The following is a 27,416-nucleotide window of genomic DNA, read 5'->3' as shown; positions in this document are numbered from 1 at the left end:
GAAGAGGGGATCTCGCACACGGGATCGGGGATCTCACATGCACACGCGGGGGGATCGGGATCTCTCACACGATCACACGCACGCACACGCGGGGGATCGGACGCACACGCGGGGGATCGGGATCACACGCACACGCGGGGGATCGGGATCTCACGCACACGCGGGGGATCGGGATCTCACGCACACGCGGGGGATCGGGATCTCACGCACACGCGGGGGATCGGGATCTCACGCACACGCGGGGGATCGGGATCTCACGCACACGCGGGGGATCGGGATCTCACGCACACGCGGGGGATCGGGATCTCACGCACACGCACGGGATCGGGATCACACGCACGGGATCGGGATCACACGCACACGCGGGGAACCGGGATCACACGCACACGCGGGGGACCGGGATCACACGCACACGCGGGGGACCGGGATCACACGCACACGCGGGATCTGGATCACACACACACACACGCGGGATCGGGATCACACACACGCGGGGGGGGGGGGGGGGGGGGATCGGGATCACATGCACACGCACACGCGGGGGGAGATGGGGATCACACACACTGTGAACCAGACGCTGTACATGATACGAATGTCCAGGTGGTGGTGAATTCAGCTCTGGTTGAAACTTGCAGAGAGACGGTGAGGGAGAGGAGAAAAACCCGACGCATTTCCAGAAATCATTACATTTGAAGTTGGTCCGTGAAATATGAACAAAAATAGACAAGGAGGCGAATCGGAGGAAGAGGAGAAAACGGGAACAAAAAAAAAACATCAGAGAGTTTGAGGGTTGCTGTAAAACGGCAGGAATGGCTGGGAGACAGAGTTCGCTGGCTGGCTCGGTCTCTCTCACTTCCGCCTCTTCTTCTTACTGCCAATGCTGCTGATGACTGGTCCTTTCCTCTTGCGGCTCCTGGGATCTTCCTCTTCCTCGTGGTATTCACGGTCGGCTACAGGGAGAGAAGGAGGGAGGGCAACAGGAAGAAGAGGGCTGGTGAGGAAAGCACAGTTTCAACCAGTCTGTCCCAGAACCCAGAGACTTCTGTAAAGAATTATCCCAATTTGTAGAATCTTACAGCACAAGAGGCCATTCAGCCCATCGAGCCTGTGCTGGCTCTTTGAAAGATCTATCCAATCAGTCCCACTCCCCCTGCTCTTTCCCCGTCTCCCTGTAAATCTTTCCCCTTCCAGTATTTCTCCGATTCCCCTTTTGAAAGTTATTATTGAATCTGTTCCCACTCCCCTTTCAGGCAGTGAATTCCAGATCATCACAACTCGCTGTAAAAAAACATTCTCCTCATCTCCCCCTCTGGCTCTTTCCCCGATCACCTTAAATCCGTGTCCTCTGGTTCCCGACCTCCTGCCCCCTGGAAACAGTTTCTCCTTATTTACTCTCTCAAAACCCTTCCTGATTTTGAACCCCTCGATCAAATCTCCCCTTAACCTTCTCTGCTCTGAGGAGAACAATCCCAGCTTCTCCAGTCTCTCCACATATTAGAGAGGGAGGTGCTGGAAGTCTTAACGCGCATCAAGGTAGATAAATCTCCGGGACCTGATGAAATGTATCCCAGGACGTTATGGGAGGTTAGGGAGGAAATTGCGGGTCCCCTAGCAGAGATATTTGAATCATCCACCGCTACAGGTGAGGTGCCTGAAGATTGGAGGGTAGCAAATGTTGTGCCTTTGTTTAAGAAGGGCGGCAGGGAAAAGCCTGGGAACTACAGACCAGTGAGCCTGACATCTGTAGTGGGTAAGTTGTTAGAGGATATTCTGAGGGACAGGATCTACAGGCATTTGGAGAGGCAGGGACTGATTAGGAACAGTCAGCATGGTTTTGTGAGAGGAAAATCATGTCTCACGAATTTGATTGAGTTTTTTGAAGGGGTAACCAAGAAGATAGATGAGGGCTGTGCAGTAGACGTGGTCTACATGGACTTCAGCAAAGCCTTTGACAAGGTACCGCATGGTAGGTTGTTACATAAGGTTAAATCTCACGGGATCCAAGGTGAGGTAGCCAATTGGATACAAAATTGGATTGACGACAGAAGACAGAGGGTGGTTGTGGAGGGTTGTTTTTCAAACTGGATGCCTGTGTCCAGCGGTGTGCCTCAGGGATCGGTGCTGGGTCCGCTGTTATTTGTTATTTATATTAATGATTTGGATGAGAATTTAGGAGGCATGGTTAGTAAGTTTGCAGATGACACCAAGATTGGTGGCATTGTGGACAGTGAAGAAGGTTATCTAGGATTGCAACGGGATCTTGATAAATTGGGCCAGTGGGCCGATGAATGGCAGATGGAGTTTAATTTAGATAAATGTGAGGTGATGCATTTTGGTAGATCGAATCGGGCCAGGACCTACTCCGTTAATGGTAGGGCGTTGGGGAGAGTTATAGAACAAAGAGATCTGGGAGTACAGATTCATAGCTCCTTGAAAGTGGAGTCACAGGTGGATAGGGTGGTGAAGAAGGCATTCAGCATGCTTGGTTTCATTGGTCAGAACATTGAATGCAGGAGTTGGGATGTCTTGTTGAAGTTGTACAGGGCATTGGTGAGGCCACACTTGGAGTACTGTGTACAGTTCTGGTCACCCTATTATAGAAAGGATATTATTAAACTAGAAAGAGTGCAGAAAAGATTTACTAGGATGCTACCGGGACTTGCTGGTTTGACTTACAGGGAGAGGTTAGACAGACTGGGACTTTTTTCCCTGGAGAGTAGGAGGTTAAGGGGTGATCTTATAGAAGTCTATAAAATAATGAGGGGCATAGATAAGGTCGATAGTCAAAATCTTTTCCCAAAGGTAGGGGAGTCTATAACGAGGGGGCATAGATTTAAGGTGAGAGGGGAGAGATACAAAAGGATCCAGAGGGGCAATTTTTTCACTCAAAGGGTGGTGAGTGTCTGGAACGAGCTGCCAGAGGCAGTAGTAGAGGCGGGTACAATTTTGTCTTTTAAAAAGCATTTGGACAGTTACATGGGTAAGATGGGTATCGAGGGATATGGGCCAAGTGCAGGCAATTGGGACTAGCTTAGTGGTATAAACTGGGCGACATGAACATGTTGGGCCGAAGGGCCTGTTTCCTTGTTGTAACTTCTATGATTCTTCTATGATTCTATCACTGAAGTCCCTCATCCCTGGGACCATTCCAGTAAATCTCCTCTGCACCCTCTCTAAGGCCTTCACATCTTTCCTAAAGTGTGGGGCCCAGAACTGGACACAATACTCCAGTTGTGGTCGAACCAGTGTTTTATAAAGGTTCATCATGACTTCCATACTTTTGTACTCTATGCCTCTATTTATAAAGCCCAGGATCCCGTATGCTTTGTTAAAAACCGGCCTTCTTAACCTGCCCTGCCACCTTCAGATTATAGAAGAGCAATGAAATAAATCAGCTGATGATGGGCAGTTCATCCCAATCTTTACCGCTCTCCTCCTCACTGCCCAGGGACTCTTCACTAGCTGAAGGTTGAGAGAGACAGCGAGATTAGATTCCCCCCAGGTATACAGACATCTCCGCCATACGGGCGTGGAGCTCCGCGTCAGATCCGAGGGGGGGTGGGGGAAAAAAAAGAGAACGGGGAACGTATGAAGCAACGAGCACTGGCCCCCCCTCCCTCCTCGTGCTGGGGTGGGGGGTCCAGAGCCCAGGACATCCTCTGGTGTCTCCAGCACGAGTCCAGTCGATATATTCAACCAGCGCTCCCTCGGCACCGACCCTCCGACACTCCCTCAGTACTGACCCTCCGACAGAGTGCCCTCCCTCAGTACCGACCCTCCGACACTCCCTCAGTACCGACCCTCCGACAGTGCGGCGCTCCCTCGGTACTGACCCTCCGACAGTGTGGCCCTCCCTCGGTACCGACCCTTCGACAGTGCGGCCCTCCCTCGGCACCGACCCTCCGACAGTGCGGCCCTCCCTCGGCACCGACCCTCCGACAGTGCGGCCCTCCCTCGGCACCGACCCTCCGACAGTGCGGCGCTCCCTCGGTACCGACCCTCCGACAGTGCGGCCCTCCCTCGGTACCGACCCTCCGACAGTGCGGCGCTCCCTCCGTACCGACCCTCCGACAGTGCGGCGCTCCCTCGGAACCGACCCTCCGACAGTGCGACCCTCCCTCAGTACCGACCCTCCGACAGTGCGGCCCTCCCTCGGCACTGACCCTCCGACAGTGCGACCCTCCCTCAGTACCGACCCTCCGACAGTGCGGCGCTCCCTCAGCACCGACCCTCCGACAGTGCGGCGCTCCCTCAGTACTGACCCTCCGACAGTGCGGCCCTCCCTCAGTACTGACCCTCCGACAGTGCGGCGCTCCCTCAGCACCGACCCTCCGACAGTGCGACCCTCCCTCAGTACTGACCCTCCGACAGTGCGGCCCTCCCTCGGCACTGACCCTCCGACAGTGCGGCGCTCCCTCAGCACCGACCCTCCGACAGTGCGGCGCTCCCTCAGCACCGACACTCCGACAGTGCGACCCTCCCTCAGTACTGACCCTCCGACAGTGCGGCCCTCCCTCGGCACTGACCCTCCGACAGTGTGGCCCTCCCTCAGCACTGACCCTCCGACAGTGCGGCCCTCCCTCGGCACCGACCCTCCGACAGTGCGGCCCTCCCTCAGTACTGCCCTCACCCCCCACCCGCTCACCAGACTCCTCCGTCTCAGATGAGTAATCTTCGTCACTGTCCTCATCGACCTCCTCCTCGTCATCGTCCGAGGGATTGAAAGTTTCGTCCTCCAGCTCTGAGGCCGAGTCCTTAGCCTCTGACTCGCTGTCCTGGGAACATAAGGAGGGAAAGGGCAGGTGGGTGTGAGTGTGTGTGTGTGCTCTGTCTCCAGCTCGCGAGTGTTAGCTGATCTTACAGCCCTAGCGTGTGGGACTGATCCCCACCCACTCAGAGCAGTAAAGGCCCAGGCCCCATTCCCGGCCTGTGCAGAACTTACTGCTGCCAGCCAGGGCATGTGATTCCCCCCATGGGCGAATACCCCGCTGATACTTGCTGTCTGGGGCTCACGCTTGGAGAAGGGGGTCTCCTTCGGGTGAGGTACAGGGAGGTGCCCATGGGACCTGGACCCCCTCACCTCCGGGAAACGGCCAACACTGACTCCCCTCATTCATGAAGCGTCTGTAAAACATCCCAAGGCTCTTCACAGGAGCGTAAATCAGACAAAGATTAACAACGAGCCACGAGGAGAGATTAGGACAGGTGACCTAGTCAAAGAGGGAGGTTTTAAGGAGCGTCTTAAAGGAGGAGAGAAAGGGGGAGAGGTTTAGGGAGGGAATTCCAGAGCTCAGGGCCCCGGGCAGCTGAAGGCACGGCCGCCAATGGTGGAGCGATGGGAATCGGGGGGATGGACAAGAGGCCAGAATTGGAGGAGCGCAGAGATCTCGGAGGGTCTTAGGGCCTGGAAGAGGTTACAGAGATAGGGAGGAGGGCGAGGGCCATGGAGGGATTTGAAAACAAGGATGGGGAGAATTTTAAAATGGAGGCGTTCCCGGACCGGGAGCCAATGTAGGTCAGTGAGCACAGGGGGTGAGGGGTGAACGGGACTCGGTGCGAGTTAGGATACGGAGGGAGGGCAGAGTTTTGGATGAGCTGGAGTTTACAGAGGGCGGGAGATGGGAGGCCGGCCAGGAGAGTATTGGAATAGTCAACTAATACATTGAATGTACAGCACAGAAACAGGCCATTCGGCCCATCGGGTCTATCCCGGTGTTTATGCTCCACACGAGCCTCCTCCCTCCCTACTCCATCTCACCCTCTCACCATCTCCTTCTATCCCTTTCTCCCTCATGTGTTTATCGAGCTTCCCCTTAAATCCATCTCCACTATTCACCTCAACCACTCCTTGTGGGAGTGAGTTCCACATTCTCACCACTCTCTGGGGAAAGAAGTTTCTCCTGAATTCCCCATTGGATTTATTAGTGACTATCTTATATTTATGGCCCCCCCCCTAGTTCTGGTCTCCCCCACAAGTGGAAACATCTTCTCTACGTCTACCCTATCGAACCCTCTCATAATCTTAAAGACCTCCATCAGGTCACCCCTCAGTCTTCTCTTTTCCAGAGAAAACTGTGCACAGTGCTCCGAGTGTGGTCTTACCCAGGTTCTGTACAAGTTTAACAGAACTTCTCCGCTTTTCAATTCTATCCCTCGGGAAATGAGCCCCTGTGCTCGACTTGCCTTTTTTATGGCCTTATTAACCTGGGCAGTAAACAGTGTCCAGATTCTGTCGACACCAGAGGTGGCCGAGCCCTGAGACAGCTCCCAGACGAAAGAACTAGAAATGGGGGCCAGGAATGGCAGCCCGGCCCCCCACCCCTCACTTCACCACCCCCCCTCTCTCCACGTACATCACCCTCGGGCTCCAGGAACGACCAGCCTCCCTGCTCAAAGAATCCCTCGGGATCGTCCACAATGGTTTTCATGATCTTGGTCCAGTTCAGCGACTGTACACCTTCTGTATACTTCAGATCACAGGAGCTGTGGGACAGAGCAGGAGAAGGTGTGAGTCCCCGTCCCCGAGTGTGACCGGTCCCGGCCCCCGCCAGAGCGCGCTCCCGGTCCCGGCCCCCGCCAGAGCGCGCTCCCGGTCCCCGCCCGAGCACGCGGCCCCGGTCCCCGCCAGAGCGCGCGCCCCCGGCCCCCGCCCGAGCGCGCTCCCGGTCCCCGCCCCCGCCAGAGCGCGCGCCCCCCGGTCCCCGCCCCCGCCAGAGCGCGCGCCCCCCGGTCCCGGCCCCCGCCAGAGCGCGCGCCCCCGGTCCCCGCCCCCGCCAGAGCGCGCGCCCCCGGTCCCCGCCCCCGCCAGAGCGCGCGCTCCCGGTCCCGGCCCCCGCCAGAGCGCGCGCCCCCGGCCCCCGCCCGAGCGCGCGCTCCCGGCCCCCGCCCGAGCGCGCGCCCCGGCCCCCGCCCGAGCGCGCGCCCCCGGTCCCCGCCCCCGCCAGAGCGCGCGCCCCCGGTCCCCGCCCCCGCCAGAGCGCGCGCCCCCGGTCCCCGCCCCCGCCAGAGCGCGCGCCCCCGGTCCCCGCCCCCGCCAGAGCGCGCGCCCCCGGTCCCCGCCCCCGCCAGAGCGCGCGCCCCCCGGTCCCCCGCCCCCGCCAGAGCGCGCGCCCCCGGTCCCCGCCCCCGCCAGAGCGCGCGCCCCCGGTCCCCGCCCCCGCCAGAGCGCGCGCCCCCGGTCCCCGCCCCCGCCAGAGCGCGCGCCCCCGGTCCCCGCCCCCGCCAGAGCGCGCAGCCCCCCGGTCCCCGCCCCCGCCAGAGCGCGCGCCCCCGGTCCCCGCCCCCGGTGCCCGCCCCCGCCAGAGCGCGCGCCCCCGGTCCCCGCCCCCGCCAGAGCGCGCGCCCCCCGGTCCCCGCCAGAGCACGCGCCCCCGGTCCCCGCCCCGTGCCCGCCCTGTCCCCGCCCCCCGAGTGCGCGCCCTGTCCCCGCGCCCCGCCCCAGAGCGTGCGCCCCCGGTCCCCGCCCGCCCTGTCCCCGCCCCAGCCCAAGCGCTCGCCCTGTCCCCGCGCCCCGCCCCAGAGCGTGCGCCCCCACCGCCCGGGTGAGCCACGGCTCCCCCTCGAGTTCCTGGCCCACTTTCTACCCACTTCAGCCATTCCTTGATGGGGTCGAGTGAGGCGACTGGGATGGCGTTAATCATGGTCACTTTCTTGCTGTAGTCCTTGTAGACAATCACCATGTCAAAGTTCTTCAGGTGGAACTGCACCCTCTCAAAATGGACCAGTTCCACCTCGTCCAAGGTCACCACGAACGGAGGCTGTAACGGAGGGGAGAGAGGTCACTGCCCGCAGGCCCAGTTATCGATACTCCCTCACCCCGGGCCTCCTCCGCAGGCAAGGCCCAGGCTGCAATCCGCGTTCGCTGATCCAGTGACTCCGAGCGTGTCGGGTGAGGATCGGATTGAGCCTTCCCCCCACGGTCGAATATCCCCCCCGCGGCTCACCGAACCCATGGGACGAGGTACCGGGCCGGGGGAGTCGCAGCAACGATGGATCCCAGACCTCAGCCTGAGAGGGAGCCTTCAGGAGGAGGAGGTGGGCGTGTGGGTGGGAGAGCCCAGAAGGAAAGGGCCCTTCAACTGATCGATCACAGCCCCCGCTCCCCAAACACACACACGCCAGCCCCCGCTCCCCAAACACACACACGCCAGCCCCCGCTCCCCAAACACACACACGCCAGCCCCCGCTCCCCAAACACACACACGCCAGCCCCCGCTCCCCAAACACACACACGCCAGCCCCCGCTCCCCAAACACACGCCAGCCCCCGCTCCCCAAACACACACACGCCAGCCCCCGCTCCCCAAACACACACACGCCAGCCCCCGCTCCCCAAACACACGCCAGCCCCCGCTCCCCAAACACACGCCAGCCCCCGCTCCCCAAACACACACACGCCAGCCCCCGCTCCCCAAACACACCAGCCCTCAACTCACCCATTCAGTTACGTTGACCAGCGAGCTGCTAGTTGGCTGAAGCATACAGGTACTTCTGTAGGGAGCTCCGTTAAACCTGGGGGGAGACACAGACAGAGAGAGAGCGTGTGAGAGTGTGAGAGAGAGAGAGAGAGACACAGACAGAGAGAGCGTGTGAGAGAGAGAGAGAGAGAGAGAGAGAGAGACACACAGACAGACAGAGAGAGCGTGTGAGAGAGAGAGAGAGAGACACAGACAGACAGAGAGAGCGTGTGAGAGAGAGAGACAGACAGACAGAGACAGACATGGGATGTGGGCGTCGCTGGCGAGGCCGGCATTTATTGCCCATCCCTAATTGCCCTCGAGACTCTCTCTTGTTGGAGATGGTCATTGTCTGGCACTGATCTGGTGGGAATTTTACTTGCCACTTATGAGCCCAAGCCTGGATGTTGTCCAGGTTTTGCTGCATGCAGGCTCGGACTGCTTCATTATTTGAGGGGTTGCGAATGGAACTGAACACTGTGCAATCATCAGCGAACATCCCCATTTCTGACCTTATGATGGAGGGAAGGTCATTGATGAAGCAGCTGAAGATGGTTGGGCCGAGGACACTGCCCTGAGGAACTCCTGCAGCAATGTCCTGGGGCTGAGATGATTGGCCTCCAACAACCACTACCATCTTCCTTTGTGCTAGGTATGACTCCAGCCACTGGAGAGTTTTCCCCCTGATTCCCGTTGACTTCAATTTTGCTAGGGCTCCTTGGTGCCACACTCGGTCAAATGCTGCCTTGATATCAAGGGCAGTCACTCTCACCTCACCTCTGGAATTCAGCTCTTTTGTCCATGTTTGGACCAAGGCTGTAATGAGCTCTGGTGCCGAGTGGTCCTGGCGGAACCCAAACTGAGCATCGGTGAGCAGGTTATTGGTGAGTAAGTGCCGCTTGATAGCACTGTCGACGACACCTTCCATCACTTTGCTGATGATTGAGAGTAGACTGATGGGGCGGTAATTGGCCGGATTGGATTTGTCCTGCTTTTTGTGGACAGGACATACCTGGGCAATTTTCCACATTGTCGGGTAGATGCCAGTGTTGTAGCTGTACTGGAACAGCTTGGCTAGAGGCGCAGCTAGTTCTGTGAGAGAGAGACAGACAGACAGAGTGTGAGAGAGAGAGAGACAGACAGACAGAGTGTGAGAGAGAGAGACAGAGAGTGAGAGAGTGAGAGAAAGAGAGAGAGCATGAAACAGAGACAGACAGACAGAGAGAGCGTGTGAGTCAGAGACAGAGACGATCAGCAAACCTTAACATAGAATTGCACCATGAGGTTCAATTTACACCTGGAAGCCCTCAGTCCCTCTCTCTCAGGGAGATATCTGTACACTGACTGGTGTCTCTCAGTCCCTCTCTCTCAGGGAGATATCTGTACACTGACTGGTGTCTCTCAGTCCCTCTCTCTCAGGGAGATATCTGTACACTGACTGGTGTGTCTCAGTCCTCTCTCTCTCTCAGGGAGATATCTGTACACTGACTGGTGTCTCTCAGTCCCTCTCTCTCAGGGAGATATCTGTACACTGACTGGTGTCTCTCAGTCCCTCTCTCTCAGGGTGATATCTGTACACTGACTGGTGTCTCTCAGTCCCTCTCTCTCAGGGAGATATCTGTACACTGACTGGTGTCTCTCAGTCCCCTCTCTCTCAGGGAGATATCTGTACACTGACTGGTGTCTCTCAGTCCCTCTCTCTCAGGGAGATATCTGTGCACTGACTGGTGTCTCTCAGTCCCTCTCTCTCAGGGAGATATCTGTACACTGACTGGTGTCTCTCAGTCCCTCTCTCAGGGTGATATCTGTACACTGACTGGTGTCTCTCAGTCCCTCTCTCTCAGGGAGATATCTGTACATTGACTGGTGTCTCTCAGTCCCTCTCTCTCAGGGAGATATCTGTACACTGACTGGTGTCTCTCAGTCCCTCTCTCTCAGGGAGATATCTTTTCACTGACTGGTGTCTCTCAGTCCCTCTCTCTCAGGGAGATATCTGTACACTGACTGGTGTCTCTCAGTCCCCTCTCTCAGGGAGATATCTGTACACTGACTGGTGTCTCTCAGTCCCTCTCTCTCAGGGAGATATCTGTGCACTGACTGGTGTCTCTCAGTCCCTCTCTCTCAGGGAGATATCTGTACACTGACCGGTGTCTCTCAGTCCCTCTCTCAGGGAGATATCTGTACACTGACTGGTGTCTCTCAGTCCCCTCTCTCTCAGGGAGATATCTGTACACTGACTGGTGTGTCTCAGTCCTCTCTCTCTCTCAGGGAGATATCTGTACACTGACTGGTGTCTCTCAGTCCCTCTCTCTCAGGGAGATATCTGTACACTGACTGGTGTCTCTCAGTCCCTCTCTCTCAGGGTGATATCTGTACACTGACTGGTGTCTCTCAGTCCCTCTCTCTCAGGGAGATATCTGTACACTGACTGGTGTCTCTCAGTCCCCTCTCTCTCAGGGAGATATCTGTACACTGACTGGTGTCTCTCAGTCCCTCTCTCTCAGGGAGATATCTGTACACTGACTGGTGTCTCTCAGTCCCCTCTCTCTCAGGGAGATATCTGTACACTGACTGGTGTCTCTCAGTCCCTCTCTCTCAGGGTGATATCTGTACACTGACTGGTGTCTCTCAGTCCCTCTCTCTCAGGGAGATATCTGTACACTGACTGGTGTCTCTCAGTCCCTCTCTCTCAGGGAGATATCTGTACACTGACTGGTGTCTCTCAGTCCCTCTCTCTCAGGGAGATATCTGTACACTGACTGGTGTCTCTCAGTCCCCTCTCTCTCAGGGAGATATCTGTACACTGACTGGTGTCTCTCAGTCCCTCTCTCTCAGGGAGATATCTGTACACTGACTGGTGTCTCTCAGTCCCCCCTCTCTCAGGGTGATATCTGTACACTGACTGGTGTCTCTCAGTCCCTCTCTCTCAGGGAGATATCTGTACACTGACTGGTGTCTCTCAGTCCCTCTCTCTCAGGGAGATATCTGTACACTGACTGGTGTCTCTCAGTCCCTCTCTCTCAGGGAGATATCTGTACACTGACTGGTGTCTCTCAGTCCCTCTCTCTCAGGGAGATATCTGTACACTGACTGGTGTCTCTCAGTCCCTCTCTCTCAGGGAGATATCTGTACACTGACTGGTGTCTCTCAGTCCCCTCTCTCTCAGGGAGATATCTGTACACTGACTGGTGTCTCTCAGTCCCTCTCTCTCAGGGAGATATCTGTACACTGACTGGTGTCTCTCAGTCCCTCTCTCTCAGGGAGATATCTGTACACTGACTGGTGTCTCTCAGTCCCCCCTCTCTCAGGGTGATATCTGTACACTGACTGGTGTCTCTCAGTCCCTCTCTCTCAGGGAGATATCTGTACACTGACTGGTGTCTCTCAGTCCCTCTCTCTCAGGGAGATATCTGTACACTGACTGGTGTCTCTCAGTCCCTCTCTCTCAGGGAGATATCTGTACACTGACTGGTGTCTCTCAGTCCCTCTCTCTCAGGGAGATATCTGTACACTGACTGGTGTCTCTCAGTCCCTCTCTCTCAGGGAGATATCTGTACACTGACTGGTGTCTCTCAGTCCCCTCTCTCTCAGGGAGATATCTGTACACTGACTGGTGTCTCTCAGTCCCTCTCTCTCAGGGAGATATCTGTACACTGACTGGTGTCTCTCAGTCCCCTCTCTCTCAGGGAGATATCTGTACACTGACTGGTGTCTCTCAGTCCCCTCTCTCTCAGGGAGATATCTGTACACTGACTGGTGTCTCTCAGTCCCCTCTCTCTCAGGGAGATATCTGTATACTGACTGGTGTCTCTCAGTCCCTCTCTCTCAGGGAGATATCTGTACACTGACTGGTGTCTCTCAGTCCCCCCTCTCTCAGGGTGATATCTGTACACTGACTGGTGTCTCTCAGTCCCTCTCTCTCAGGGAGATATCTGTACACTGACTGGTGTCTCTCAGTCCCTCTCTCTCAGGGAGATATCTGTACACTGACTGGTGTCTCTCAGTCCCTCTCTCTCAGGGAGATATCTGTACACTGACTGGTGTCTCTCAGTCCCTCTCTCTCAGGGAGATATCTGTACACTGACTGGTGTCTCTCAGTCCCTCTCTCTCAGGGAGATATCTGTACACTGACTGGTGTCTCTCAGTCCCTCTCTCTCAGGGAGATATCTGTACACTGACTGGTGTCTCTCAGTCCCTCTCTCTCAGGGAGATATCTGTACACTGACTGGTGTCTCTCAGTCCCCTCTCTCTCAGGGAGATATCTGTACACTGACTGGTGTCTCTCAGTCCCCTCTCTCTCAGGGAGATATCTGTACACTGACTGGTGTCTCTCAGTCCCCTCTCTCTCAGGGAGATATCTGTATACTGACTGGTGTCTCTCAGTCCCTCTCTCTCAGGGAGATATCTGTACACTGACTGGTGTCTCTCAGTCCCTCTCTCTCAGGGAGATATCTGTACACTGACTGGTGTCTCTCAGTCCCCTCTCTCTCAGGGAGATATCTGTACACTGACTGGTGTCTCTCAGTCCTCTCTCTCTCAGGGAGATATCTGTACACTGACTGGTGTCTCTCAGTCCCTCTCTCTCAGGGAGATATCTGTACACTGACTGGTGTCTCTCAGTCCCTCTCTCTCAGGGAGATATCTGTACACTGACTGGTGTCTCTCAGTCCCTCTCTCTCAGGGAGATATCTGTACACTGACTGGTGTCTCTCAGTCCCCTCTCTCTCAGGGAGATATCTGTACACTGACTGGTGTCTCTCAGTCCCTCTCTCTCAGGGAGATATCTGTACACTGACTGGTGTCTCTCAGTCCCCTCTCTCTCAGGGAGATATCTGTACACTGACTGGTGTCTCTCAGTCCCCTCTCTCTCAGGGAGATATCTGTACACTGACTGGTGTCTCTCAGTCCCCTCTCTCTCAGGGAGATATCTGTATACTGACTGGTGTCTCTCAGTCCCTCTCTCTCAGGGAGATATCTGTACACTGACTGGTGTCTCTCAGTCCCCCCTCTCTCAGGGAGATATCTGTACACTGACTGGTGTCTCTCAGTCCCTCTCTCTCAGGGAGATATCTGTATACTGACTGGTGTCTCTCAGTCCCTCTCTCTCAGGGAGATATCTGTACACTGACTGGTGTCTCTCAGTCCTCTCTCTCAGGGAGATATCTGTACACTGACTGGTGTCTCTCAGTCCCCTCTCTCTCAGGGAGATATCTGTACACTGACTGGTGTCTCTCAGTCCCCTCTCTCTCAGGGAGATATCTGTACACTGACTGGTGTCTCTCAGTCCCTCTCTCAGGGAGATGTCTGTCTCACTTACCCGAGGTCCCTGAATGGAACCTCGAATTCCTGCTCTTCTTTTGTTAGCGCCTCCACCTTCTCGATGAAGTTCTTGAAAGCGGTTTTCAGTTTATGTCTCATCTCCCGTTCCATCTGTGAACAGAAATAGGGCCTGAATATCCTGCGCGACCCCCCTCCGCCCCCCAGGATAACCCGGCCCGGCCCCCCGCTCCCCCCCAGGATACCCGGCCCGGCCCCCCGCTCCCCCCCAGGATACCCGGCCCGGCCCCCCCGCTCCCCCCAGGATACCCGGGCCCGACCCCCCGCCCCCCCAGAATACCCGGTGCGACCCCCCGCCCCCCCCCCCCCCCGAATACCCGGCACGACCCCCCGCTCCCCCCCAGGATACCGGCACGACCCCCCGCTCCCCCCCAGGATACCCGGCCCGACCCCCCGCCCCCCCAGAATACCCGGTGCGACCCCCCGCCCCCCCCCCCCCCCCGAATACCCGGCACGACCCCCCGCTCCCCCCCCAGGTACCCGGCACGACCCCCCGCTCCCCCCCAGGATACCCGGCACGACCCCCCGCTCCCCCAGGATATCCGGCCCGACCCCTGCCCCCCCCCCAAAGATACCCAGCGCGCCCCCCCCCCAGGATACCCGGCCCGACCCCCGCCCCCCCAGAATACCCGGTGCGACCCCCCCGCCCCCCCCCCCCCCCGAATACCCGGCACGACCCCCCGCGTCCCCCCCAGGATACCCGGCCCGACCCCCCGCCCCCCCCAGGATACCCGGCGCGCCCCCTGCCCCCCCCAGGATACCCGGCACGCCCCCGCCCCCCAGAATACCCGGTGCGACCCCCCGCCCCCCCCCCCGAATACCCGGCACGACCCCCCCGCTCCCCCCCAGGATATCCGGCCCGACCCCTGCCACCCCCACCAAAGATACCCAGCGCGCCCCCCCCCAGGATACCCGGCCCGCCCCCCCGCCCCCCCAGGATACCCGGCGCAACCCTCCGCTCCCCCAGGATACCCGGCGCCGCCCCCCTGCCCCCCCCCCCAGGATACCCGGCGCGCCCCCTGCCCCCCCAGGATACCGGCGGCCCCCTGCCCCCCCAGGATACCCGGTGCGCCCCCTGCCCCCCCCCCAGGATACCCGGCGCGCCCCCTGCCCCCCCAGGATACCCGGCGCAACCCTCCGCTCCCCCAGGATACCCGGCGCGACCCCCTGCCCCCCCAGGATACCCGGCGCGCCCCCCTGCCCCCCCAGGATACCCGGCGCGCCCCCTGCCCCCCAGGATACCCGGCGCGCCCCCCTGCCCCCCCCCAGGATACCCAGCGCGCCCCCTGCCCCCCCGAATGCCCAGGCGTGTGCGGATGGATCCCAGGGTTCCCCTCTCCCGTTACCTGTTCTGCGTACAGGTCGTCTCGGTCGTGCATGTGTTGGTGTTTGCCCAGATCTGTGGTGATCTCACCGACTTCTGTGTAGAACTGTACGTCCGTGTGTCTCCTCTTCCCGAACATGATGGCGTTCTGGGGAGGGAACGGGAACGGGGAGGTGAGAACAGACAGAGCACGCGCGACAGACGGAGAGGGAGGGAGGGTCAGACTGCAGCTCCCAGCCCTAAGACCATGAGAGAGAGAGCAGGAGTAGGCCATTCGGCCCCTCGAGCCTGCTACAACCATTCAATGAGATCATGGCTGATCTGATTTTTACCTCAACTCACTTTCCAGTCCTTTCCCCATAATCCTTTGACTCCCTTTCTGATCAAAATTTTGTCTAACTCGGCCTTGAATATATTCAATGACTCGGCCTCCACAGCTTTTTGGGGTAAAGAATTCCAAAGATCATGACCCTCTGGGAGAAGAAATTCCTCCTCATTTCCGTCTTAAACGGGCGACCCCTTATTCTGAGGCTACGCCCCTAGTTTTAGATTCCCCCATGAGGGGTAACATCCTCTCAGCATCGACCCTATCGAGTCCCCTCAGAATCTTGTCTGTTTCAATAAGATCTCCTCTCATTCTTCTAAACTCCAATGAGTGTAGACCCAACCTGTTCAATCTCCTGAGCGATCCCAGAGGTCCCTCTCTCTTCCCGGAGTCAGTTCCACACCCCCCTCACTCTCTCTCTGCGAAGCTCCCGTCACCTGCCACTAACTCTCCCTCTCCCCCCCTCCACCGTGTTAGACCCACCTTGAGGTGGAAATGCAAGACGATGATCATCTCGCCATCGCAGGGCTGGAAGATGGAGTGTTTTGATGTTGTTGTACAGTATGTCGACCCTTGTCCCCTCGGACTGACGTGAACCGGAAACCTGCAGAGAAAACAGACCCGTGAGAGAGAGAGAGAGAGAGAGAGAGAGAGACAGAGAGAGACAGAGAGAGACAGAGAGAGAGAGAGAGAGAGAGAGAGAGACAGAGACAGAGACAGAGACAGAGAGAGAGACAGAGAGACAGAGAGGAGAGAGACAGGAGACAGAGAGAGAGAGAGACAGACAGAGAGAGAGAGACAGAGAGAGAGAGACAGAGAGAGAGAGAGAGAGACAGAGAGAGACAGAGAGAGAGACAGAGAGAGAGAGAGAGAGAGAGAGACAGAGAGAGAGACAGAGAGAGAGAGACAGAGAGAGAGAGAGAGAGACAGAGAGAGAGAGAGAGAGAGAGACAGAGAGACAGAGAGACAGAGAGAGAGAGAGAGAGAGAGAGAGACAGAGAGAGAGAGAGAGACAGACAGAGAGAGAGACAGAGATAGAGACAGAGAGAGAGAGAGATAGAGACAGAGAGAGAGAGAGAGAGAGAGAGAGAGAGAGAGAGGCAGCCAGAGACAGAGAGAGAGAGGCAGCCAGAGACAGAGAGAGAGAGGCAGCCAGAGACAGAGAGAGAGAGGCAGCCAGAGACAGAGAGAGAGAGACAGACAGAGACAGAGATAGAGAGAGACAGACAGAGACAGAGAGAGAGAGGGACAGCCAGAGACAGAGAGAGAGAGGGACAGCCAGAGACAGAGAGAGGACAGCCAGAGACAGAGAGAGAGAGACAGCCAGAGACAGAGAGAGAGAGACAGCCAGAGACAGAGAGAGAGAGACAGCCAGATAGAGAGAGACAGAGACAGAGGACAGAGACAGAGATAGAGAGATACAGCCAGAGACAGAGATAGAGAGAGACAGCCAGAGACAGACAGCCAGAGAGAGACAGCCAGAGACAGAGAGAGACAGACAGCCAGAGAGAGACAGCCAGAGAGAGACAGCCAGAGAGAGACAGCCAGAGACAGATAGAGAGAGACAGCCAGAGAGAGATAGAGAGAGACAGCCAGAGACAGATAGAGAGAGAGACAGCCAGAGACAGATAGAGAGAGAGACAGCCAGAGACAGGGAGAGAGAGACAGCCAGAGACAGAGATAAAGACAGAGAGACAGAGATAGAGAGAGAGACAGAGACAGAGACACAGAGAGAGACAGCCAGAGACAGAGACAGAGAGAGAGAGAGAGACAGCGAGAGACAGACAGCCAGAGATAGAGAGAGAGACAGAGAGAGAGAGAGAGACAGCGAGAGACAGACAGCCAGAGATAGAGAGAGAGACAGAGAGAGAGAGAGACAGCGAGAGACAGACAGCCAGAGAGACAGCGAGAGACAGACAGCCAGAGATAGAGAGAGAGACAGACAGCCAGAGATAGAGAGAGAGACAGACAGCCAGAGATAGAGAGAGAGACAGACAGCCAGAGATAGAGAGAGAGACAGACAGCCAGAGATAGAGAGAGAGACAGACAGCCAGAGATAGAGAGAGAGACAGACAGCCAGAGATAGAGAGAGAGACAGACAGCCAGAGATAGAGAGAGAGACAGACAGCCAGAGATAGAGAGAGAGACAGACAGCCAGAGATAGAGAGAGAGACAGACAGTCAGAGATAGAGAGAGAGACAGACAGCCAGAGATAGAGAGAGAGACAGACAGCCAGAGATAGAGAGAGAGACAGACAGCCAGAGATAGAGAGAGAGACAGACAGCCAGAGATAGAGAGAGAGACAGACAGCCAGAGATAGAGAGAGAGACAGACAGCCAGAGATAGAGAGAGAGACAGACAGCCAGAGATAGAGAGAGAGACAGACAGCCAGAGATAGAGAGAGACAGACAGCCAGAGATAGAGAGAGAGACAGACAGCCAGAGATAGAGAGAGAGACAGACAGCCAGAGATAGAGAGAGAGACAGACAGCCAGAGATAGAGAGAGAGACAGACAGCCAGAGATAGAGAGAGAGACAGACAGCCAGAGATAGAGAGAGAGACAGACAGCCAGAGATAGAGAGAGAGACAGACAGCCAGAGATAGAGAGAGAGAGACAGACAGCCAGAGATAGAGAGAGAGACAGACAGCCAGAGATAGAGAGACAGACAGCCAGAGATATAGAGAGAGACAGACAGCCAGAGATAGAGAGAGAGAGACAGACAGCCAGAGATAGAGAGAGAGACAGACAGCCAGAGATAGAGAGAGAGACAGACAGCCAGAGATAGAGAGAGAGACAGACAGCCAGAGATAGAGAGAGAGACAGACAGCCAGAGATAGAGAGAGAGACAGACAGAGACAGAGAGCCAGAGACAGACAAAAAAAAATCGACAATGCCAGAAATGTGAAGGCCAGAAGTGGGGATCACCCTGCGGGTCTGTCAGCCTCTGAAAGAGACCAGTACCGTAAATCGATACAGCACCTCAACGCTCGGTACACTTGGGAGGCAAGTGTTAAAGGGGCTTAAAGGGTTAAATTACGAGGACAGGTTACACAGACCGGGCTTGTATTCCCTCGAGTGTCGAAGATTAAGGGGTGATCTAATCGAGGGGTTTAAGATGATTAAAGGATTTGATAGGGTCGATGGAGAGAAACTATTTTCTCTGCTGGGGGGAAGTCCAGAACAAGGGGGTAGAACCTTAAAATTAGAGCCGGGCCGTTCAGGGGTGATGTCGGGAGGCGTTTCTTCACACAAAGGGGAGTGGGAATCTGGAACTCTCTCCCCCAAAAAAGCTGTGGAGGCCAGGGGTCGATTGGAGGTTTCAAGACTGAGATCGATCGATTTTTGTTGGGTGAGGGGATTAAGAGAAATGGAGGAAAGGCGGAGAAATGGAGAGAAGATACAGAACAGCCCTGATCTGATTGATGGGTGGCACAGGCTCGAGGGGCTGAATGGCCTCCTCCTGTTCCTGTGTAACAGGCTCGAGAGGCTGAACGGCCTCCTCCTGTTCCTGTGCAACGGGCTCGAGGGGCTGAACGGCCTCCTCCTGTTCCCCTGTAACGGGCTCGAGGGGCTGAACGGCCTCCTCCTGTTCCTGTGTAACAGGCTCGAGGGGCTGAACGGCCTCCTCCTGTTCCTGTGTAACAGGCTCGAGGGGCTGAACGGCCTCCTCCTGTTCCTGTGTAACAGGCTCGAGGGGCTGAACGGCCTCCTCCTGTTCCTGTGTAACAGGCTCGAGGGGCTGAACGGCCTCCTCCTGTTCCCCTGTAACGGGCTCGAGGGGCTGAACGGCCTCCTCCTGTTCCCCTGTAACAGGCTTGAGGGGCTGAATGGCCTCCTCCTGTTCCTGTGTAACAGGCTCGAGGGGCTGAACGGCCTCCTCCTGTTCCTGTGTAACAGGCTCGAGGGGATGTATGGCCTCCTCCTGTTCCTGTGTAACAGGTTCGAGGGGCTGAATGGGGCTCAGTCCCATGCCAGGTGGAATCAGTAACTCAGCACAGGCCCGGGACAGATCCTGGGACTTTCCTGGTCCGAGTGTGCGGGGCTCAGATTAATTAATTCAGCCAGTAACTGGGGAGAGGGGGACCTACCGTTGACGTGAGCCTCCAGCGAGCCCTGCATCCTCTTCTGGGCAATGTTGGGCCGGATGTACAGGTCCTTGAGTTTGGGGTTACTCCTGTTCAGGTTGATGATCAGAGAGTCTTGTTTCACGATGCCCTGGGGAGAGAGAAAATAAGTCACCAACAGAGCAAGACCCGTCCCATCCCGTCTCTCCCCCACACTATGGGACGGCACAGGACTGGGGGAGGGAGACAGGAGGCAGCAGGTCAGAGACACCCTCAGTACTGACCCTCCGACAGTGCGGCGCTCCCTCAGTACCGACCCTCCGACAGTGCGGCGCTCCCTCAGTACCGACCCTCCGACAGTGCGGCGCTCCCTCGGTACTGACCCTCCGACAGTGCGGCGCTCCCTCGGTACTGACCCTCCGACAGTGCGGCGCTCCCTCAGTACCGACCCTCCGACAGTACGGCGCTCCCTCAGTACCGACCCTCCGACAGTGCGGCCCTCCCTCAGTACCGACCCTCCGACAGTGCGGCGCTCCCTCAGTACCGACCCTCCGACAGTACGGCGCTCCCTCAGTACCGACCCTCCGACAGTGCGGCCCTCCCTCAGTACCGACCCTCCGACAGTGCAGCGCTCCCTCAGTACCGACCCTCCGACAGTGCGGCGCTCCCTCAGTACCGACCCTCCGACAGTGCGGGGCTCCCTCAGTACGGACCCTCCGACAGTGCGGCGCTCCCTCAGTACTGACCCTGCGACAGTGCGGCGCTCCCTCAGTACTGACCCTCCGACAGTGCGGCACTCCCTCAGTACTGACCCTCCGACAGTGCGGCGCTCCCTCAGTACTGACTCTCCGACAGTGCGGCGCTCCCTCAGTACTGACCCTCCGACAGTGCGGCGCTCCCTCAGTACCGACCCTCCGACAGTGCGGCGCTCCCTCAGTACCGACCCTCCGACAGTGCAGCGCTCCCTCAGTACCGACCCTCCGACAGTGCGGCCCTCCCTCAGTACCGACCCACCGACAGTGCAGCGCTCCCTCAGTACCGACCCTCCGACAGTGCGGCGCTCCCTCAGTACCGACCCTCCGACAGTGCGGCGCTCCCTCAGTACCGACCCTCCGACAGTGCGGGGCTCCCTCAGTACTGACCCTCCGACAGTGCGGCGCTCCCTCAGTACCGACCCTCCGACAGTGCGGCCCTCCCTCAGTACTGACTCTCCGACAGTGCGGCGCTCCCTCAGTACTGACCCTCCGACAGTGCGGCGCTCCCTCAGTACTGACCCTCCCACAGTGCGGCGCTCCCTCAGTACTGACCCTCCGACAGTGCAGCACTCCCTCAGTACTGACCCTGCGACAGTGCGGCGCTCCCTCAGTACTGACCCTCCGACAGTGCGGCACTCCCTCAGCACTGACCCTCCGACAGTGCGGCACTCCCTCAGTACTGACCCTCCGACAGTGCGGCGCTCCCTCAGTACTGACCCTCCGACAGTGCGGCGCTCCCTCAGTACCGACCCTCCGACAGTGCGGCCCTCCCTCAGTACCGACCCACCGACAGTGCAGCGCTCCCTCAGTACCGACCCTCCGACAGTGCAGCGCTCCCTCAGTACCGACCCTCCGACAGTGCGGCGCTCCCTCAGTACCGACCCTCCGACAGTGCGGGGCTCCCTCAGTACCGACCCTCCGACAGTGCGGCGCGCTCCTCAGTACTGACCCTCCGACAGTGCGGCGCTCCCTCAGTACTGACCCTCCGACAGTGCGGCCCTCCCTCAGCACTGACCCTCCGACAGTGCGGCCCTCCCTCAGCACTGACCCTCTGTCAGTGCGGCGCTCCCTCAGCACTGACCCTCCGACAGTGCGGCCCTCCCTCAGCACTGACCCTCTGTCAGTGCGGCCCTCCCTCAGTACCGACCCTCCGACAGTGCGGCCCTCCCTCAGTACCGACCCTCCGACAGTGCGGCCCTCCCTCAGCACTGACCCTCCGACAGTGCGGCGCTCCCTCAGTACTGACCCTCCGACAGTGCGGCCCTCCCTCAGCACTGACCCTCTGTCAGTGCGGCCCTCCCTCAGTACCGACCCTCCGACAGTGCGGCCCTCCCTCAGTACCGACCCTCCGACAGTGCGGCCCTCCCTCAGTACCGACCCACCGACAGTGGGTGAGATCTCAGAAACTGCGCCACCCCTTCACATCTTACAATGGGAAACCTCGACAGAAGCACGGCTGTTGGACCCCCCCCCCTCGCCCCGCTAGATATTAAAGACAGGGGGTCGCTGTGCCCCTTGACCTTGCCCCCTCCGTCCCTCACCTCCTTCTCCTTCTCCTCCGCCTCGCGGGTCTTGTAACGTTTCTGCACTTCCTTGATGATGCGGAAAGCGTTCTGGAGATTGGTGGCTGGGATAATCTGCTCGCCAGGTATCTTGAGGTTTGAAGCTCGGTAGGTGCTGCAGGGTGAGGGAGTAAAGAGAGAGAGAGGGGGGGTGATGAGTACAATTGGTCAGTGCCGATCGGGACCGGCCGATTAAACCACAACCACTGCCGGATACACCTTCCCCACCCTGAGAACAACTCAAACCCCACACAGCGAGGGGGGGCGGAGGGGCGAGGGGGGGGAGCCGCGGGCGAGGGGGGCGGAGGAGGAGCCGCGGGCGAGGGGGGCGGAGGAAGAGCCGCGGGCGAGGGGGGCGGAGGAGGAGACGCGGGGCGAGGGGGGCGGAGGAAGAGCCGCGGGCGAGGGGGGCGGAGGAAGAGCCGCGGGCGAGGGGGGCGGAGGAGGAGACGCGGGGCGAGGGGGGGGGCGGAGGAGGAGCCGCGGGGCGAGGGGGGGGGAGCCGCGGGGCGAGGTTCACTTACATCTCCTTGACGAAGGTGGCCTCGGGGTTGGGGAACAGGTTTCCCTCGTTGCGGCCCAGGGCACTCCCTGGGCAGTAGAAGTTGATGCGGAGGTAGGTGTAATCTCCCTCCACCGACGTGCTGATGTTCTGGGGAGGGCAAACACAACATAGAGTGAGGAGTGATCCAATATCACTGAGCCTCCCCCCAGAGTCCGGTCCCACAGCCTCCCCCCACTCCCCCCACTCTCCACACTGTCCCACATCCCTAGCGAACATTCTTCCGTTGAGCACTGTGCACATTTCTGGTCTCCATATACCTGGGTTAGACCACACTCGGAGCACTGTGCACAGTTCTGGTCTCCATATACCTGGGTTAGACCACACTTGGAGCACTGTGCACAGTTCTGGTCTCCATATACCTGGGTTAGACCACACTCGGAGCACTGTGCACAGTTCTGGTCTCCATATACCTTGGTTAGACCACACTCGGAGCACTGTGCACAGTTCTGGTCTCCATATACCTTGGTTAGACCACACTCGGAGCACTGTGCACAGTTCTGGTCTCCATATACCTTGGTTAGACCACACTCGGAGCACTGTGCACAGTCCTGGTCTCCATATACCTGGGTTAGACCACACTCGGAGCACTGTGCACAGTTCTGGTCTCCATATACCTGGGTTAGACCACACTTGGAGCACTGTGCACAGTTCCGGTCTCCATATACCTTGGTTAGACCACACTCGGAGCACTGTGCACAGTTCTGGTCTCCATATACCTGGGTTAGACCACACTCGGAGCACTGTGCACAGTTCTGGTCTCCATATACCTTGGTTAGACCACACTCGGAGCACTGTGCACAGTTCTGGTCTCCATATACCTGGGTTAGACCACACTCGGAGCACTGTGTACAGTTCCTGGTCTCCATATACCTTGGTTAGACCACACTAGCAGCACTGTGCACAGTTCTGGTCTCCATATACCTTGGTTAGACCACACTCGGAGCACTGTGCACAGTTCTGGTCTCCATATTACCTCGGTTTGACCACACTCGGAGCACTGTGCACAGTTTCGGTCTCCATATACCTGGGTTAGACCACACTCGGAGCACTGTGCACAGTTCTGGTCTCCATATACCTCGGTTAGACCACACTCGGAGCACTGTGCACAGTTCTGGTCTCCATATACCTTGGTTAGGACCACACTCGGAGCACTGTGCACAGTTCTGGTCTCCATATACCTTGGTTAGACCACACTCGGAGCACTGTGCACAGTTCTGGTCTCCATATACCTTGGTTAGACCACACTCGGAGCACTGTGCACAGTTCTGGTCTCCATATACCTTGGTTAGACCACACTCGGAGCACTGTGCACAGTTCCGGTCTCCATATACCTTGGTTAGACCACACTCGGAGCACTGTGCACAGTTCTGGTCTCCATATACCTTGGTTAGACCACACTCGGAGCACTGTGCACAGTTCTGGTCTCCATATACCTCGGTTTGACCACACTCGGAGCACTGTGCACAGTTCCGGTCTCCATATACCTGGGTTAGACCACACTCGGAGCACTGTGCACAGTTCTGGTCTCCATATACCTCGGTTAGACCACACTCGGAGCACTGTGCACAGTTCTGGTCTCCATATACCTTGGTTAGACCACACTTGGAGCACTGTGCACAGTTCTGGTCTCCATATACCTGGGTTTAGACCACACTCGGAGCACTGTGCACAGTTCCGGTCTCCATATACCTTGGTTAGACCACACTCGGAGCACTGTGCACAGTTCCGGTCTCCATATACCTGGGTAGACCACACTCGGAGCACTGTGCACAGTCTGGTCTCCATATACCTTGGTTAGACCACACTGGGAGCACTGTGCACAGTTCCACTCTCCATATACCTTGGTTAGACCACACTCGGAGCACTGTGCACAGTTCTGGTCTCCATATACCTTGGTTAGACCACACTCGGAGCACTGTGCACAGTTCTGGTCTCCATATACCTCGGTTAGACCACACTCGGAGCACTGTGCACAGTTCCGGTCTCCATTATACCTTGGTTTAGACCACACTCGGAGCACTGTGCACAGTTCTGGTCTCCATATACCTGGGTTTGACCACACTCGGAGCACTGTGCACAGTTCTGGTCTCCATATACCTGGGTTTGACCAGACTCGGAGCACTGTGCACAGTTCTGGTCTCCATATACCTCGGTTAGACCACACTGGGAGCACTGTGCACAGTTCTGGTCTCCATATACCTTGGTTAGACCACACTCGGAGCACTGTGCACAGTTCTGGTCTCCATATACCTTGGTTAGACCACACTCGGAGCACTGTGCACAGTTCTGGTCTCCATATACCTTGGTTAGACCACACTCGGAGCACTGTGCACAGTCCTGGTCTCCATATACCTTGGTTCGACCACACTTGGAGCACTGTGCACAGTTCGCGGTCTCCATATACCTGGGTTAGACACACTCGGAGCACTGTGCACAGTTCTGGTCTCCATATACCTGGGTTAGACCACACTTGGGGCACTGTGCACAGTTCTGGTCTCCATATACCTCGGTTGGACCACACTCGGAGCACTGTGCACAGTTCTGGTCTCCATATACCTATGTTAGACCACACTCGGAGCACTGTGCACAGTTCTGGTCTCCATATACCTCGGTTAGACCACACTTGGAGCACTGTGCACAGTTCCGGTCTCCATATACCTGGGTTAGACCACACTCGGAGCACTGTGCACAGTTCTGGTCTCCATATACCTTGGTTAGACCACACTTGGAGCACTGTGCACAGTTCTGGTCTCCATATACCTGGGTTAGACCACACTCGGAGCACTGTGCACAGTTCTGGTCTCCATATACCTTGGTTAGACCACACTCGGAGCACTGTGCACAGTTCTGGCCTCCATATTATAAAAGGATATCGAGGCACAGGAGAAGGTGCAAAAAAGATTTACTAGGGTGATACCAGAACTGAGAGGTTTATAACTATCAGGAAAGGCTGAACAGGCTGGGGCTCTCTCTCTAGAAAGAGAGGACTCCTCCACACTTTATACAGAATTTACAGCACAGAAACAGACCACCATTCGGCCCATCGGGTCTATCCCGGTGTTTCTGCTCCACACGAGCCTCCTCCCTCCCTCCTCCATCTCACCCTCTCACCATCTCCTTCTATCCCTTTCTCCCTCATGTGTTTATCGAGCTTCCCCTTAAATCCATCTCCACTATTCACCTCAACCACTCCTTGTGGGAGTGAGTTCCACATTCTCACCACTCTCTGGGGAAAGAAGTTTCTCCTGAATTCCCCATTGGATTTATTAGTGACTCTCTTATATTTATGGCCACCCCCCCTAGTTCTGGTCTCCCCCACAAGTGGGAACATCTCTCTACGTCTACCCTATCGAACCCTCTCATAATCTCGAAGACCTCGACTGGGTTCGAGTTTAGAGTGAGGTACTGAAGAGGATGGTGACCGTGCAGAAGGGACTGTCCTGAGGTTGATAGTACGGGAACATCTTCTAATTGATGTTCGGGGGAGAGGGTGACCAGAAAGGACTAGTTTCTTGGGACCAGCCGCAGCGACTGGAGAGTCTGTGCCGGTCGCCTCCGCCACCCTGCGGTCCGCTCGAAGAACGTGACAGTTTGAAACAATTGAACTCTGACTGACCCGAGACCCGTGTTTACTTAACAACGATGAGGTATTGCGGCCTTAAGGAGGGATATGGGTCCATCGCTGACGCTCGAACCAAGTGGCAACACGTGGCATTTGACTAGCACAAAGAGGCAAGCCTTGACCCCTCCCCCCTCCCCCTCCCCTCCCTCCCCCCCTCCCCTCCCTGTAGGCAGGGCTCGCCCTCCCACCCTCGCTGGCTGGCCGGGTGTCTGGATCGTACCTTGATGGTGGCGATGTGGAACGGAGTAGCGATGCCAAACACGGGCAGGATGACCGTCTCGTACTTCTTGTCGATGTAGATCTTCATGCCGCGGATGTCCGATTCTTGGGCATCTGCGAGGGTTCTTGTACGAGTCCCGGGACTTGCGAGCTCTGTGGGGGCAGGGAATATCAACAGGTTCAATCAGTCCGGGGGAGAAAGAGAGGGGGGGGGGGGAGGGAGAGGGGGTGGGCGGCACACTCTGCAGCCACGGTGCGCCGGGCAGGGGTGTGGGGGCGCGGTGGGTGGGTGGTCTGCTGACCGAGTCGACTCTCACTCTGCCCTGATCGCGGTCGTTGAAACCGCCCTGCCACGGGACACAACGAACAGCCAGCACGTTATCAGTGCCCCGGACAGTGAGTCTCCGCTATTCGACTGTGGGAGGGGGCATCACAATCCTACCCTCACCCCCCCCCCCCCCCGCAGGAGGAACACCAGTGGATTTCATCCACTCCCCCTCCAGGAGTCACTGAGGTGAATTCGAGCCTCCCCCTCCCCCTCCCCGCCCCCTCAATTCAGCACAGGCCAGGGACGGAGCCTGGGCCTTTCCTGCTGTGGATGGGTGGGGGCTGGATTGGCCAACTCCGCTCTGTATGACCCTTGAACTGTAGCTGAGACAGGAGGGGCTCTCACTTCTGGGTCTGCTGCTCCCCTCGATTCTCCGTCAGTCTCCGCTTGGCCTCCTCGTTCAGCTGGTGAGCGAGTTCACGCTGGTGCGTCCGGCGTTTCTCCTCTGACGTCATCTCGTTCTACACGGTGGGGGGGGGGGGAAGAGAGAGAGAGAGAGAGAGAGAGAGAGAGAAAAAGGTGAGAGAGAGAGAGAGAGAGAGAGAGAAAGGTGAGAGAGAGAGAGAGAGAGGAAGGAGAGAGAGGAAAGGTGAGAGAGAGAGAGAGAGAGAGAGAGAGAGAAAAGGTGAGAGAGAGAGAGAGAGAGAGGAAGGAGAGAGAGAGAGAGAGAGAAAAGGTGAGAGAGAGAGAGGGAGAGAGAGAGAGAGGAAGGAGAGAGAGAGAGAGAGAGAAAAGGTGAGAGAGAGAGAGAGGAGAGAGAGAGAGAGAGGAAGGAGAGAGGAGAGAGAGAGAGAGGGAGAGAGAGAGAGAGAGGAAGGTGAGAGAGAGAGAGAGAAGAGAGGGGGAGAGTGAATAAATG

The 27,416-nt window shown here is 57.4% G+C and overlaps 1 protein-coding gene across 1 annotated transcript; it reads right to left on the bottom strand.

Annotated features, from left to right (window-relative positions):
• Positions 1–670: 670 nt before the first annotated feature.
• Positions 671–27,018, bottom strand: LOC137308421 (FACT complex subunit SPT16-like; the record flags this gene model as incomplete). Its single annotated transcript, XM_067977149.1, is given in 17 exon segments — positions 671–991; positions 3,408–3,462; positions 4,646–4,775; positions 6,354–6,483; positions 7,588–7,757; positions 8,435–8,510; positions 13,773–13,885; positions 15,139–15,264; positions 15,925–15,987; positions 15,989–16,012; positions 16,014–16,045; positions 19,531–19,657; positions 21,803–21,938; positions 22,348–22,475; positions 26,231–26,336; positions 26,338–26,382; positions 26,903–27,018. Coding segments are annotated over 17 exon segments (1,719 nt in total), but the record flags the coding sequence as incomplete, so codon positions are not given.
• Positions 27,019–27,416: the final 398 nt, after the last annotated feature.

This window comes from Heptranchias perlo, unplaced genomic scaffold, assembly GCF_035084215.1.
Source record: "Heptranchias perlo isolate sHepPer1 unplaced genomic scaffold, sHepPer1.hap1 HAP1_SCAFFOLD_1303, whole genome shotgun sequence".
Taxonomy (NCBI): Eukaryota; Metazoa; Chordata; class Chondrichthyes; order Hexanchiformes; family Hexanchidae; genus Heptranchias; species Heptranchias perlo.
Note: the sequence above shows the minus strand (reverse complement) of the source record. Positions and strands in the feature narration are given on the sequence as shown.